General features: G+C 41.2%; 1 protein-coding gene across 2 annotated transcripts in view; it reads right to left on the reverse strand.

Moving 5' to 3' along the window:
* Window positions 1-8,965, reverse strand: part of plekhb2 (pleckstrin homology domain containing, family B (evectins) member 2) — a 33,052-nt gene extending 24,087 nt beyond the window's left edge. For both annotated transcript variants that reach the window (XM_072255649.1, XM_072255647.1), the window contains exons 1-6: window positions 8,868-8,965; window positions 6,315-6,370; window positions 5,369-5,521; window positions 4,428-4,530; window positions 3,128-3,167; window positions 1,100-1,192 (exon numbers count right to left, since the gene is read on the reverse strand). In XM_072255649.1, the coding sequence (XP_072111750.1) occupies window positions 1,100-1,192; window positions 3,128-3,167; window positions 4,428-4,530; window positions 5,369-5,521; window positions 6,315-6,351 (426 nt within the window). In that variant the 5' untranslated portion in view covers window positions 6,352-6,370; window positions 8,868-8,965. The remainder of the gene's footprint in view (window positions 1-1,099; window positions 1,193-3,127; window positions 3,168-4,427; window positions 4,531-5,368; window positions 5,522-6,314; window positions 6,371-8,867) is intronic.
* Window positions 8,966-14,490: the final 5,525 nt, after the last annotated feature.

The raw sequence follows: 14,490 nt of genomic DNA on the forward strand, positions 1-14,490 counted from the left end.
GACCTAAACCAAATGCACCACCGACAAACCCCTCCCCCCAAGCAAGTTAGTGCAACTCTGTAACAAAGCAGTATCCTCAAACAATATCTGTACAAAATGAAATCACTCTACATGCCATGACTGCCAACAAGAAAACAAATTTGATGAGGATTTGATGACAGATGTACATTTCAGTTTACTGTGACAACATTGGCACTATGGAATGGAAAGTTTAAGCGTGACACCACTGCCCCATCCCCAACTTTGCCCTCTCCTTGTAGCCTGGGATGGATCCTGGGAGGGAATAGAAAGCTATTAAAATTGTGCCTGGAGAAGAGAATGTGCTGAATGGCCCAAATTTACCACTTATGAAAATCACAAAGTAAATTAATCAAAAGAAAGTAAATTCTTCACCATCTGTATATTTATTAGAGAGACAGAGAGAACACAATGATAATTTCTCATTACCCTTCAAACAAACACACAAGATAGAAGAGTTTTGGCCTGAGGCATCGATTGTTTATTCATTTCCATAGATGGTGCCTGTACTGCTGAGTTTCTGCAGCATTTTACATGTGCTACACAAGATAGGCCAATAAGGAAAGGGAAACTAAGTCCTGGGCACCTCCAAGAAAACAAAAGCCAGATCCTAAGCAGTATAAAACTTCTGTCTTGGTAGAGAAGACAATCCAACCGCAATATGCCTGCATCACACCCCATGAGGAAATTCAGGGCGGGTACAGTGGACAAAACTGACTAATCCTTCACTCATAAAAAGGTCAAACCTTACAAAGTCTGTCATTTTTCTCCCCTTTCCTCCACCACTCCCAAGCTCCTCACTTTTACATCTTCTCATGTGTGTACCTTTACCATCCAATTCCCACACACCTTTCACTATTATTCCGTGCCTAGGTCCACTCCAGCTACCTTTTCATCTACTGCACTCTTCCCATCATCATCCTTCTGTCTCCTTCTTGACCCAAATAATGCACTCGCTTTGTTTCCCTATCTGCAACTCACAGGGGATGGAATTGTATACTTCAGCAAAACAAAGAAATTACCCAAGAACAATCCCACGTGAAAACAAATAAATGCTTGCAAAGTAATGGCTAGTATCTACCTGTGCTGGTGCTGTGGGATAAGCCGTGTACGGTGGAGGTGCAGAGTCAAAAGCAGCATTATCTCCGAGAACTTCAGGACCAACAGCAATGTTCTGCAATGAGTCAAATATATGAACACAAGTTTGTTATTAGAACTTAGTAAAAATTTAATTAACAATTATATAAAGAAAATTTAGTAATATAAGCTCTGGTTTTATATTAATATGATCTTCTTGAAATCAGCAGCAGCCAACACAATGCTCTGCATGCTGAGCATTCACTCATTTACATATATGTCTTCATATATGAAACACAGCATAAATACATTGTAATCAACACACTAGAATGATCATGATGTATTAGGAGTGTTATGACAATAGACATCGTGGAGGTCATTTGTTATACTGTTAATGAAGAACAGGATACATTAACAAATCTTGTTCACAGATCATAGATCAGTACAGCACAGAAACAGGCCCTTCAGTCCACATTGTGGAGAATCAAATAAATTAGTAATCAAAATGGCCAACTAAATGAATCCATTCTTCCGTTTTCCTCACATTCATGTGCCATCTAAATGTCTCTTAAATGTCCATAATGAATCTGCCTCTACCAGCACGCCAGGCAGCACATTCCAGACATCCATCATTTAAAAAAAGCAAAAGTGGGCCCTCACATCTCCTTTGAAACGAACCACTCTCACTTTAAATGCATGCCCTCTGGTATCACACACTTCATCGCTGGGAAAAAGATACTGTCTACTCTTTCGATGCCTCTCACAATCTTATAAATCTGTACTATATCTCCCTTCAGCGTCCTCTACTCCGGAGAAAACCCAACAGATTTTTCTTAACCTCTTGTTATAGCACAAGTCCTCCAATTCAGGCAGCATTCTAATAAACCTCTTTCGCATCCTCTCCAAAGCTTTTACATCCTTCTTATAGTGGGGCCAGCAATAGTCCAGATGCAGCCCAACTAGAGTTTTATAAAGCCTGCAACATACCTTCCTGACTTTTGAACTCAGTGCCTCAACTAATAAATGCAACCATGTCATAAGCCTTCTTAACAACCCTAACAACCTGTGTAGCCATTTTTAGGGAGCAATGAACTTGGATGCTAAGATCCCTCTGTTCATCAACACTGTTAAGGATTTTGCCTTGAACAGTATACTGTCTCTTTCTATGACCTACCATGGTGAAACACTTCGCATCTGGTGGAGCTAAACTCCATCTGCCATTTCCCTGTCCACATCTGCAACTGATCTATATCTCACTGTATTCTTTGCCAGATTTCTACACTTTCCACAACACCAGCAATCTTCATATCATCTGCAAACTTATTAACCTACCCATCTGTATTTTCATCCAGACCATTTACATACATCACAAACAGCAGAGGTCTCAGCATAGATGCCTAAGAAACATCACTTGATCACAGACCTCCAGCTCGAATAAATCCCTTCAACCACTACCCTCTGTCTTCTATGGGCAAGCCAGCTCTGAATCCAAACAGCTAATTCACCATGGATCTTAACCTTCTGGATGAGCCTCCCACAAGAGACCTTGACAAACACCTTTCTAAAATCCACATAGACAACATCCACAGCTCTATCTTCAATCATCCTTGTCACTTCATCAAAAACTCAGAACTTTCTTAGTTGAAAAACTAAGTTCGGACTAGAACTAATTTTGATACATATGCTGAGGAGGTGAAGATACCGAGGTTTCTACCCACAAAGATTGCATAACACAATTGCATTCAGTGACATGATGAAAGGACAGGCTAGCACTCAACATCGAAATTTACCCACCAGACCTGATCTCCTGGAGGTACGAAGCATTGAGGATTTGGAAGGTGAGCGTGGGGGCAGGGAAAGGGGAGGTTAGGGTGTCGCTGTTAATGAATACACATCTCAGAATCATTGTCAGAAACAAAGTGATGAAAAGCATCCCTGAAACTCCCCGACTCATCAGCAAGCTTTAGCAGGTGAGATATGAAAACATTCAAATAGAAAAAGATTTATACCAGCCAAAAGACAGTCTACTTACTGAGTTGGTCCGTGCATCTTGAAGAGCAATTTTCCAAGCCCTGCATAAAGAGTAAAAGCAGACACTTATCTGGGAGCACTCAGGTGTCCAAAATGAATTCATATCCGATTTGTACATCGAATGCCAAGAAACTGATGTCATAAGACCATAAGATATACGAGCAGAAGTAGGCCATTCGGCCTTTAGAGTCTGTTCTGCCATTCAATCATGTGTTGATCCAATTCTTCCAGTCATCCCACTCTCCTGCCTTCTCTCCATACCCTTCGATGCCCTGGCTAATCAAGAACGTATCTATCTCTGCCTTAAATGCACCCAATGACTTGGCCCCCACAGCCGCTCGTGGCAACAAATTCCACAGGAGTTACCACCTTAAGATTAAAGTAATTTCCCCACATCTCTCTTCTAAATGGACGTCCCTCAATTCTGAAGCTGTGTCCTCTTGTCCTGGACTCCCCTACCATGGGAAATAACTTTCCCATATCTAATCTGTTCAGGCCTTTTAAAAGTTGGAACGTTTCTATGAGATCCCCCCATTCTCCTGAATTCCAGAGAATACAGCCCAAGACCTGCCAGATGTTCCTCATTCGGTAACCCCTTCATTCCTAGAATCATTCTTGTGAATCTTCTCTGAACCCTCTCCAATGTCAGTGTATCCTTTCTAAAATAAGGAGCCCTTAAACTTTTCACCTCTCACCCTTAACCCATGATCTTCGGTTGTAGTCCCACCCAATCTCAGTGGAAAAAGCCTGCTTGCCCTATCTATACCCCTCAATTTTTGTATACCTCTATCAAATCTCCACTCAATCTTCTATATTCCAAGGAATAAAGTCCTAACCTATTCAATCTTTCCTTGTAACTCAGGTCTTATAGACCTGACAACATCCTTGGTAATTTTCTCTGTATTCTTTCTATCTTATTTACATCTTTCCTGTAGGTAGGTGACCAAAACTGCAAATATGTCTGAAGAACCTCTTGTTTAATGTTTAGAACTTGCAAATCTCTTATGGTGTACAGTAGCTCAAAATTAGTCAGAAAAATATGCTGTTTAACAAAATAGTAACATAATGCCTTTCAGTGCAACGTATTCCTTTTTAAACTCAGGTCTTTCCCTTTGTAGTTCTACAGCCTAATTTCTGCAACAAAACCGTTTGGAGAACAGTTCTATTTGAAACCCAATGAAATTAAGGCCAACAAAATAGCCTCCTATATTTTTACAATATATTTTTGACTCCTTCACTCAGAACAAATGTAACTTTTTGTAAAAATGTTGAAAACTAAGGGAAAGGTAGAAAATACTTACAAGGAATCATCAGGGCTTTCAGCACAGAGATTAATGGTTCTTCCATCTCTGCACACAATCTGGAGTAAACAATCTTTGGATTTTCCTTCTGGAGGCTGGAAATCTAATTTGTTGGGGGAAAAAAGCGAAAACCAACATAAAGTTTGAAAGGATGTATTACACTCAAGCTACTAGGCCAGTTCAAAGCTTTTCCCAGCCTGGTGCCTAGTTATCTTTTAACTGATTGCACTATAGCTTTAAGCATGACTGCACGGCAAACCTGCAGAAAATGCACAATAGAAGTCCTACTTGTTGCAACATTCAGCTAGAATTTCAGGCTAGATGAAAGATCAGATGAAGATGTGGAAGACTTGGAAAATTATTATGATTATTAATAGGTTATGGAAGTATGGAAAGCAGTCGTTGATTAAATATATTCATTTTACAACCAAATGGGGCCTAGGTTATGGCTGTGTGGAACCCCACATTTGAATTATTGTACTGTTATTCTATATGCTATGACAAAAGCTTAAGATTGTTTTGATCTGATACAACAATATGGAAAATTTCATGACATTGATAAAACTCCAGAAATCTCTCCAAATGAAGGTTTTTTTTACCTTTTGGGGGGGTGGAGTAACATTTTCTGCTGTACTGATGTTAATATGGAATATACACAAAAAGTGATTACTTATTTGAAGTAATAAAGCTACCACTGGTGCAATGCTATCACATATTTTCTAACTCTAGAGATGTATACCTTGCCAAAAATCACTAAAGCATTATTCCCTTCAGATGGTACTGACCAACCCTACTGGACTATTAGTTGCATTATAAGCTTTTGAAATGTAATACAAACATGTCAGGACATAATTTTAAAAAGCATTAAATTTAACCAAGTACAGCCTTGTCAAAGATTTGACTAAACACCTATGAAGGTCAAAAAATAATCAGAATAATACCTCTGCACTCATATCCAGATCGGATGTTAACACAGTCCACTTTCATGTGGATTTTATCTTCCATGTCCACTCGCAACTGATCATCATAGTAAAAGAGATGACCACTCGACCACAAGTCAAACCAGTTGTTCTTCCATCGTTTTAAAATAGTACCTGAAACAGTTCAAATTTGTGAGGGAAAGAAAGCTGAACCTAACATGCAAAACAAAGCATTCAAAACATGAAGCTTTTCCCATCAGTACAAAGTCCACAGCTCCTCGCTCAGAAGAAGGAGGCCACGAAACAGAAGATAATTAATGAAGCTGTCGAACATTACAAACAAAAGTAATGACCCGAAACACAGCAAAAACATTTATGAATATCCTCAATCACACCCGCACCCTTCAATTTTTTTTCCACAGAAAGAGCACATCTAATAAAATTGCGTCACATTGCTAAATATCAGCAGCCCAATGGTTCATTAGTGTACTTCTGCATGAGCAGGCCAACAGACCTCCTGGGTATAAGTTAATTGTCTTAAAGATATTTTTTTAGCATCAGATGCATCACGCAAATGCATCTGGAAAATGTAATGTTGGCACAAAATAACTTCCCATGAATTTCAAGCAAGATGACTGAAAGTTGTGTGAAAGCAGGTGGGTTCCCAGCATGTTCCAATTAAACCATAAGGAAGAGACTAGCATACCAGTTAAGAGAAGGGAGCAGTAGTTAGCAGAGGGTGACATTAGTTTGTAATTAGTGGCAGTGGGGAGCAAAGGATTAACATTCTTGTCACTTCTTGCTGGTGTCCAACTAAGCAGATTCAGGTCTAGATTGGAATTTTTTATTTATTTGGTGTACAATGATTCATATCAGGAAAATATTGTACTTTATGACCACATAAACTCTCTCCTTACAATTGCTCTTAATAATATCACAGTTCCTACTTGAAGATTGTACAACTTACTCTGCCGATGCAGCCATCCACTTTTAATGTAGGCCATGCTTGTGACAACAAAAGGTCTGAGGAAAGAAAAAGGCATTTTAAAAAAGCCAAAATCAAAGGCCCACAAACTACAATATTACGCATTACAGGCATACGGAATTAGGGACAATGCATGTCTTGAAAAACGATCTAGTGCTTTCCCAGTTAATGTGATAAATAAAGTCTTCTTGGGCTTCCAGCCGGGTACAGTTATCGATTATAACTGACGTTACGATGACAAACTCTGCCATGGCAGAATTTATCACTGAATTGTCAGTTATAATTGGCACTTGTACCCAGCTGGAAGCCCGAGAAGAGTTTATTCATAATGCATGTCATATTTTAACCAATGATTTATAGATTCAACCTAAGTCAATAGGAGTGGTGACAAAGCTCGAAGTATTAGAAATGAAAAGAATTCAAAGATTCTACAGACACAAATAGTGAGCATACTGTATAATATTTTGATTTTAAAATGTTGCCATTTTCAATCTTCTTTAAGCTCTTCCTCTTTCCTATTTGCAATCTCTTGAAAAAGTGGCTTGTGTCTCAAAACATTTCCTGACTGAAAGCATATTAATTACAACGCTTCTACATTTCCCCTTCACTGCCAATGCTGGCAACCATAAGCACAAGTATGCAAACTAGCTGGGGTAAGCGCTCAAGCACTCAAACTTACCGTAGCATTCAAAACCTTCATACTGCTCTGACCATTATATCAACACATTCTCATCTTCCCATGGTAACTTGTTTTCCTCTTGTTTCAAATTTTTAAAGTAAATTTATTGTCAACATATACTACCCTGAGATTCAATTAGAGTAATAGAAAAGTACAGCACAGAAACAGGCCCTTCGGCCCATGACAAACCATTTAAACAGCCTACTCCCATCGACCTGCACCAGGACCGTAGCCCTCCATACCCCTACCATCCACGTACCTATCCAAAGCTCTCTTAAGATGTTGAAATAAGGCTCACATGCTCCACTTGTACTGGCAGCTCGTTCACACTCATGATCTTCTGAGTGAAGAAGACTCCCCTCAATTAGTATGACTAATCTCTTACTAGCTCTTCTTTCAGTTAGTCCTGACGAAGGGTCTCGGCCCGAAACATCAACCGTACCTCTTCCTAGAGATGCTGCGTTCACCAGCAACTTTTATGTGCATTGCTTGAAATTCCAGCATCTGCAGATTTCCTCATGTTTGCGTTTCCTTATAACTTATTTACTAGAAACTTATTTATCAGTGTCGTAAGAATTTTCAAAGCTGCTGCTTCTGTTGCCCCTTTCCGGAAGGTTTTATGCTGAGGGGGACAAAGCATATTGCTTGCAATGCAGTACCAACAGAAGATCTCACCTTTTCTGGAATCTCCCAGGTGACCTGCTTGGACAAAGGATCAGTCATACCAAACCTGACTCAGGGAAAATTTCCATTTTCCCTGTCCCCTCCCCAAACTAATGATAGGCAAGTTCCTTCAACTGTCAGAAAAAGTTAAAGGCACAACGCTTTCTGGGAATTAAACTAAACCAATGACATCGATGTATAATGTATATTCCTTACAAAATGCATAGGATTCTTGGCAAAAGGTACATAAGCCTGAAGTTCCCCCCCCCCCGCCACCGTTCAAGAACAGCCACTTCCCTTCAACCATTCAGTTTTTAAACCAACCAGCAAAGCCCTAGATCACAAGTGTGGAGTTTAAGGATCAGGGATCAACTTTATTCGCCATATACCTGTATTAGGAATTTGCTGTGGAGTGCGTTGGTCAGGGTGAAACATACAACAAAAACATTATATTAAAAATTACAATGCTATGACCACTTGGATCACTGGAACTATGATAGACTGTTTTAATTTTTTTAATATTTGGATAAATTGTTTGGGTTTTTTTGTGAATGCAGCTTTTATATGTGCTTGTGATGCTGCTGTACAAACGCGTGCTTGTGCATATGAGAGCAAACTCTATTTTAACATCAATTTATTGAAATATAAAGATGCTTTCAGAACGGCACTGTAATGTTGTATCGAAGAGCGGACTAAGCAAGTTTTTGGTGGAAGGCGGAAGCAAACCAAAAACGGAAATAGAGAAAAAAATGTTTGCTTCTACGAGTTATCACCGATAACGATAACACTACTGAAGGAATACACCAAGACCAATTAACCCTATGCAGTATTTTATTTTGAAACTTAATGAGCCACAATCCCTTGCAGCCTGACTGATATTACAAAGCCCGATTCTAAGCAATGCAGACCAGATAGAAAGTGCAAGAACCGAAAAGGGGGATTATATTTACTGTGTGAGTTAGCCAGAGCTTAGTTGCAGACACAGGGGCTGCTCCACCTTATCTGTAAACATTGGTAACGTGCCAAACTCTACTCCACCGTGACCCCCGAACCCGCCGAAGGCTCGAGTCCGGGCCTGAACTGACTGCAATCCCGACACGGCGCAGAACTGGAACCAGAACGCCATGTAACTCTTTACATTCCATCTCATCCATCCGCTACCGACCCTTTATTCAACAAAACATCTAACTTACCGGCAGACGGGCTCCCGTCAACACAAACACCAAAAAGCAACCGCACTACAACAGAAAACGTTTCACTCCTGACAAGTCACGTCCACGTCCCACCCCGCCCCTTCGCAATGTCTTCTGGGCGTTGTAGTGAATTCAGCCCAGCCTCGCCGTGCCCCTCGGGTAAACGACACTACAAATCCTAGGAGGCAGAGCGGCGTCTCTTCCCTGGTCTGATCAGATGAGTCTGATACAAACAGCAAATAGCTCCTCCCCAAAGTTAAATGTTTCTATTTCAGCGACTCTATCCCCCCAAAAATAATCTGCCACTGTTTTAGTGACGAGTACTGTACCGGCAAAATTTTACTACCGATGATTGAGAGCATAACTTGAAACCTTTAAAAAGTCAGCCCTCCAGCATTAAGGAATTTAAAAGCAAATTATTTACGCCGAGAGCTGTGTGCGTGTGGAATGGTCAACTAGCGAATTTTAGATGCAACTAAGGGGAGATTGGGCAAGCCTATGAGGTAGAAGGAAATATATGTATATAACAGTAATACTGGAAATACTGAACAGATCAGACAGTCCTGTGGAAAGAGAAGCAGAATTCATGTTTTAAGTCCGAGACCCTAAGCCAAAGATTGTTTATAAATTTAAGAGACCAAGAGAAAATGTAAGTACTGGCAGATGTCGGTGAAATCAAATGCTCTTATTACTTCATGTATTCTCTATTATCCAATCTAAAAAGTAAGGCAGCTCCATCCTAGGTAATTAAACCAGCATTCCAGTCCTAATCATAAGTGGTAAAAATCTGGACCGTGCTACACTTGGCATTTATAATCTCTTCGTGAGATTCATTTTGGTACTCCTCGTGATTATTCAGCTCAGTAAATCTCACCAATGCTTTCCATTAGGGGTTTAGGAAGTTAAATCCTAAGGGATTTCTGGGGGAAGGGGGAGGAAAGGCCTGTTCCACCTTCTCAGAAGGATCAGACCATTTCTGGAAAAATCCACTGGAAGGATCTTTCTGAGGTAAGGAGCAATTTGTTTCAGAGATGAGTGACAGATTGGCAGTGTTAACAGTAATATCTCTTGTGATTGATAAGCAAGTCAACAGCTGGGATGGTCAAGACTCAATTCTTGTAAGATTATGTGCCTAGTAGCCAAGTATATGGGCAAATATTATTCTGCACACAAAACTGAATGGGGAAGCCAATTTCCCATTTAAGTATAGAGCATCCTTACTAACATGGGATTGTCAGCAACCTGTTCTCCCTCCCTCTGTATCAGCATATCTTCAGTCTTTTACAGACCTGCAAAATTACACTGCTGACGTGATCAAGGATCGAAGATAACATTTTAACTTACGGCTGCCGTTGCCAAGGAGGGTGGGAGAGCAGTCAGATGTCTTGGTACATGTTGGTACCAATGACATAGGAAAGAAAAGCAAAGATGTCCTGAAAAGAGAATTTAGAGAGCTAGGTAGAAAGCTGAGAAGCAGGACCTCCAGAGTAGTAATTTCTGGATTGTTACCTGTGCTACGGCACCAGTGAGGGTAGAAACAGGATGATTTGGCACAGTAATGCAGGGCTTCAGGTTCTTGGATCATTGGGATCTCTTCTGGGGGAGGTATGACCTGTTCAAACGTTAGTCATAGTCATAGTCATAGTCATACTTTATTGATCCTAGGGGAAATTGGTTTTCATTACAGTTGCACCATCAATAATAAATAGTAATAGAACCATAAATAGTTAAATAGTAATATGTAAATTATGCCAGTAAATTATGAAATAAGTCCAGGACCAGCCTATCGGCTCAGGGTGTCTGACCCTCCAAGGGAGGAGTTGTGAAGTTTGATGGCCACAGGCAGGAATGACTTCCTATGACGCTCTGTGCTGCATCTCGGTGGAATGAGTCTCTGGCTGAATGTACTCCTGTGCCCACTCAGTACATTATGTAGTGGATGGGAGACATTGTCCAAGATGGCATGCAACTTAGACAGCATCAAGTTTTCAGACACCACCGTGAGAGAGTCCAGTTCCATCCCCACAACATCACTGGCCTTACGAATGAGTTTGTTGATTCTGTTGGTGTCTGCTACCCTCAGCCTGCTGCCCCAGCACACAGCAGCAAACATGATCGCACTGGCCACCACAGGCTCGTGGAACATCCTTAGCATCGTCTAGCAGATGTTAAAGGACCTCAGTCTCCTCAGGAAATAGAGATAGCTCTGACCCTTCTTGTAGACAGCCTCAGTGTTCTTTGACCAGTCCAGTTTATTGTCAATTTGTATCTCCTGGTATTTGTAATCCTCCACCATGTCCACACTGACCCCCTGGATGGAAACAGGGGTCACAGGTACCTTAGCTCTCCTCAGGTCTACCACCAGCTCCTTAGTCTTTTTCACATTAAGCTGCAGATAATTCTGCTCACACCATGTGACAAAGTTTCCTACCGTAGCCTTGTACTCAGCCTCATCTCCCTTGCTGATGTATCCAACTATGGCAGAGTCATCAGAAAACTTCTGAAGATGACAAGACTCTGTGCAGTAGTTGAAGTCCGAGGTGTAAATGGTGAAGAGAAAGGGAGACAAGGCAGTCCCCTGTGGAGCCCCAGTGCTGCTGATCACTCTGTCGGACACACAGTGTGGCAAGCACACGTACTGTGGTCTGCCAGTCAGGTAATCAAGAATCCATGACACCAGGGAAGCATCCACCTGCATCGCTGTCAGCTTCTCCCCCAGCAGAGCAGGGCGGATGGTGTTGAACGCATTGGAGAAGTCAAAAAACATGACCCTCACAGTGCTCACTGGCTTGTCCAGGTAGGCGTAGACATGGTTCAGCAGGTAGACGATGGCATCCTCAACTCCTAGTTGGGGCTGGTAGGCGAACTGGAGGGGATCTAAGTGTGGCCTGACCATAGGCCGGAGCAGCTTGCACCTGAACCCAAGGGGGAACCAATATCCTCAAAGGTAGGTTTGTTAGAGCTGTTGGGGAGGATTTAAACTAATTTGGCAGGAGAGTGGGAACTGAGTGAAAGGACTCAGGATAGGATTTCTGGTAAAAGAGCAAAGATAGCGAACAATCAACCTATCAGGAAGGGCAGGCAGATTGTAATTCAAAATTGCAGCTAGCAGGGTGAGTATCGGTCCATTAGGGATGCAGAATCAAAAAGGGCAGAAAATACAGTACTCAAATTGTTATATCTCAATGCACAGAGTATAAGAAATAAGGTGGATGATCTTGTTGCACTTTTACAGATTTTCAGGTATGATGTGATCATCACTGAATTGTGGCTGAAGGATGGTTGTAGTTGGGAGCTGAATGACCAAGGTTACATGCTGTATCAGAGGATAGGAAGAAAGGGGGTGGCGTGGTTCTGCTAGTAAAGAATGGCATCAAATAGGAGAAAGTTGTGACATAGGATCAGAAGATGTTGAATCTTTCTCAGTTGAGTAAAGAAACTGCAAGGGTAAAAGGACCTGATGGTAGTTATATACAGGCCTCCCAACAGTAGCTGGAATGTGGACCACAGATTAAAACAGGAAGTAGAAAAAGCATGTCAAAAGGGCAATGTTATGGGAGATTTTAACATGCAGGTCAATTGTGAAAATCAGGTTGGTAATGGATGTCAAGAGAGTGAATCTGTTGAATGCCTATGAGATGGCTTTTTAGAGCAGTTTGTCGCTGAGCCTCCTAGGGGGATCAGCTATACTGGATTGGGTGTTATGTAATGAAACAGAGGATATTAGGGAGCTAAAGGTAAAAGAACTATTTGGAACCAGTGATCACAATATGATTGAGTTCAACTTGAAATTTGGTAGGGAGAAAGTAAAGTCTGACCTAACTGTATTTCAGTGGAGTAAAGGAAATTGCATTGGTATGAGAGAGCAGTTGGCCAAAGTAAATTGGAAGAAGCTGCTGGCAGGGGTGACAGCAGAGCAGAGATGCCATGAGTTTGGGGAAAAATGAGGAAGTTGCAGGATAGATATATTCCAAAAAACAAAGAAATACTCAAATGGCAAAATAGTACAACTATGGCTGACAAGGGAAATCAAAACTAATGTAAAAGCAAAAGAAGGGGCAGACAGCAAAGCAAAATCTAGTGGGAAGACAGATGATTGGGAAGCTTTTAACAATCAACAGAGAGCAACTAGAAGAACCATTAGGAGGGATAAGATGAAATATGAAAACATGCTTGCAAGCAATATCAAAGTGGATAGTAAAAGCTTTTTCAAATATGTAAAAATTAAAAGAGAGATAGGATTGGATACAGGACCACTAGAAAATGAGGCCAGGGAAATAATAACGGAGGACAAGGAGATAGCAGATAAACTAAATGAATATTTTGCATCAGTCTTCCCTGTGGAAGACACTAGCAGTATGTCAGATGGTGAAGGTGCGAGGGAAGAGAAGTGGGTGCAGTTACTATTACAAGGGAGAAGGTGCTCAAAAGCTGAAAAACCTAAAGGTGCAGAAGTCATCCAAACCAGATGAACTGCACCCTAGGGTTCTGAAAGAGGTAGCAGTAGAGATTGTGGAAGCATTAGTAATGATCTTTCGAAAATCAGTGGACTCCAGCATTGTGCGAGAGGACTGGAAAATTACGGATGTCACTCCACTCTATAAGAAAGGGGAAAAGCAGCAGAAAGTAAATCATATATCAGTGACACAGGATAAGATAGGACAAAGTTAGCATGGTGTCCTTAGGGGAAAGTCCTGTTGGAATTCTTTGAGGAGATTACAAGTAGGATAGATAAAGGGGATGCAGTGGGTGTTGTATATTTGGACTTTCAGAAGGCCTTACCAAGATAAGAGCCCATGGTATAACAGGAAAGTTGCTGGCATGGTTCGAACATCTGGCTGATTGGTTGGAGGCAGTGAGTGGGAATAAAAGGATCCTTTTCTGGTTGGCTGCCTGTGACTAGTGGTGTTCCGCAGGGATCAGTGTGGAGACTGCTTCTTTTTATGTTGCATATCAGTGATTTAAATGATGGAATAGGTGGCTTCGTTGCCGTGTTTGATATGAAGATTGGTGCAGGGGCAGGTAGTGTTGAAGAAACAGGTAGGCTTCAGAAGGACTTAGACAGATTAGGAGAATGGGCAAGAGAGTGCCAAATGAAAAACAATGTTGGAAAATGCATGGTCATGCACTTCGGTATAAAAAATAAATGTGCAGACTATATTCTAAGTGGGGAGAAAATCCAAAATTCTGAGATGAAAAGGCACTTAGGAGTCCTCGTGCAGAACACCCTAAAGGTTAGCTTGCAGGTGGAGTCAATGGTGAGGAAAGCAAATGTAATGTTAGCATTCATTTCAAGATGTCTGGAATACAAGAGCAGGGATATGATACTGAGGCTTTATAAGGCACCTGTGAGCCCTCACCTTAGGTATTGTGAACAGTTTTGAGCTCCTCATCTAAGAAAAGATGTGCTGGCATTGGAGAAGGTTCAGAGGAGGTTCACAAAGATGATTCCAGGAATGAAAGGGTTATCATACAAAGAACATTTGACAGCTCTGGGTCTGTACTCACTGGAATTTAGAAGGATGGGGGAGGGGATTTCATTGAAAGTTTTCAAATGTTGAAAGGCCTAGACAGAATAGATGTGGAAAGGATGCTTTCCATAGTGGGGGAGTCTAGGACAAGA

This window comes from Mobula birostris, chromosome 4 (assembly GCF_030028105.1).
Source record: "Mobula birostris isolate sMobBir1 chromosome 4, sMobBir1.hap1, whole genome shotgun sequence".
NCBI classification, from domain to species: Eukaryota; Metazoa; Chordata; class Chondrichthyes; order Myliobatiformes; family Myliobatidae; genus Mobula; species Mobula birostris.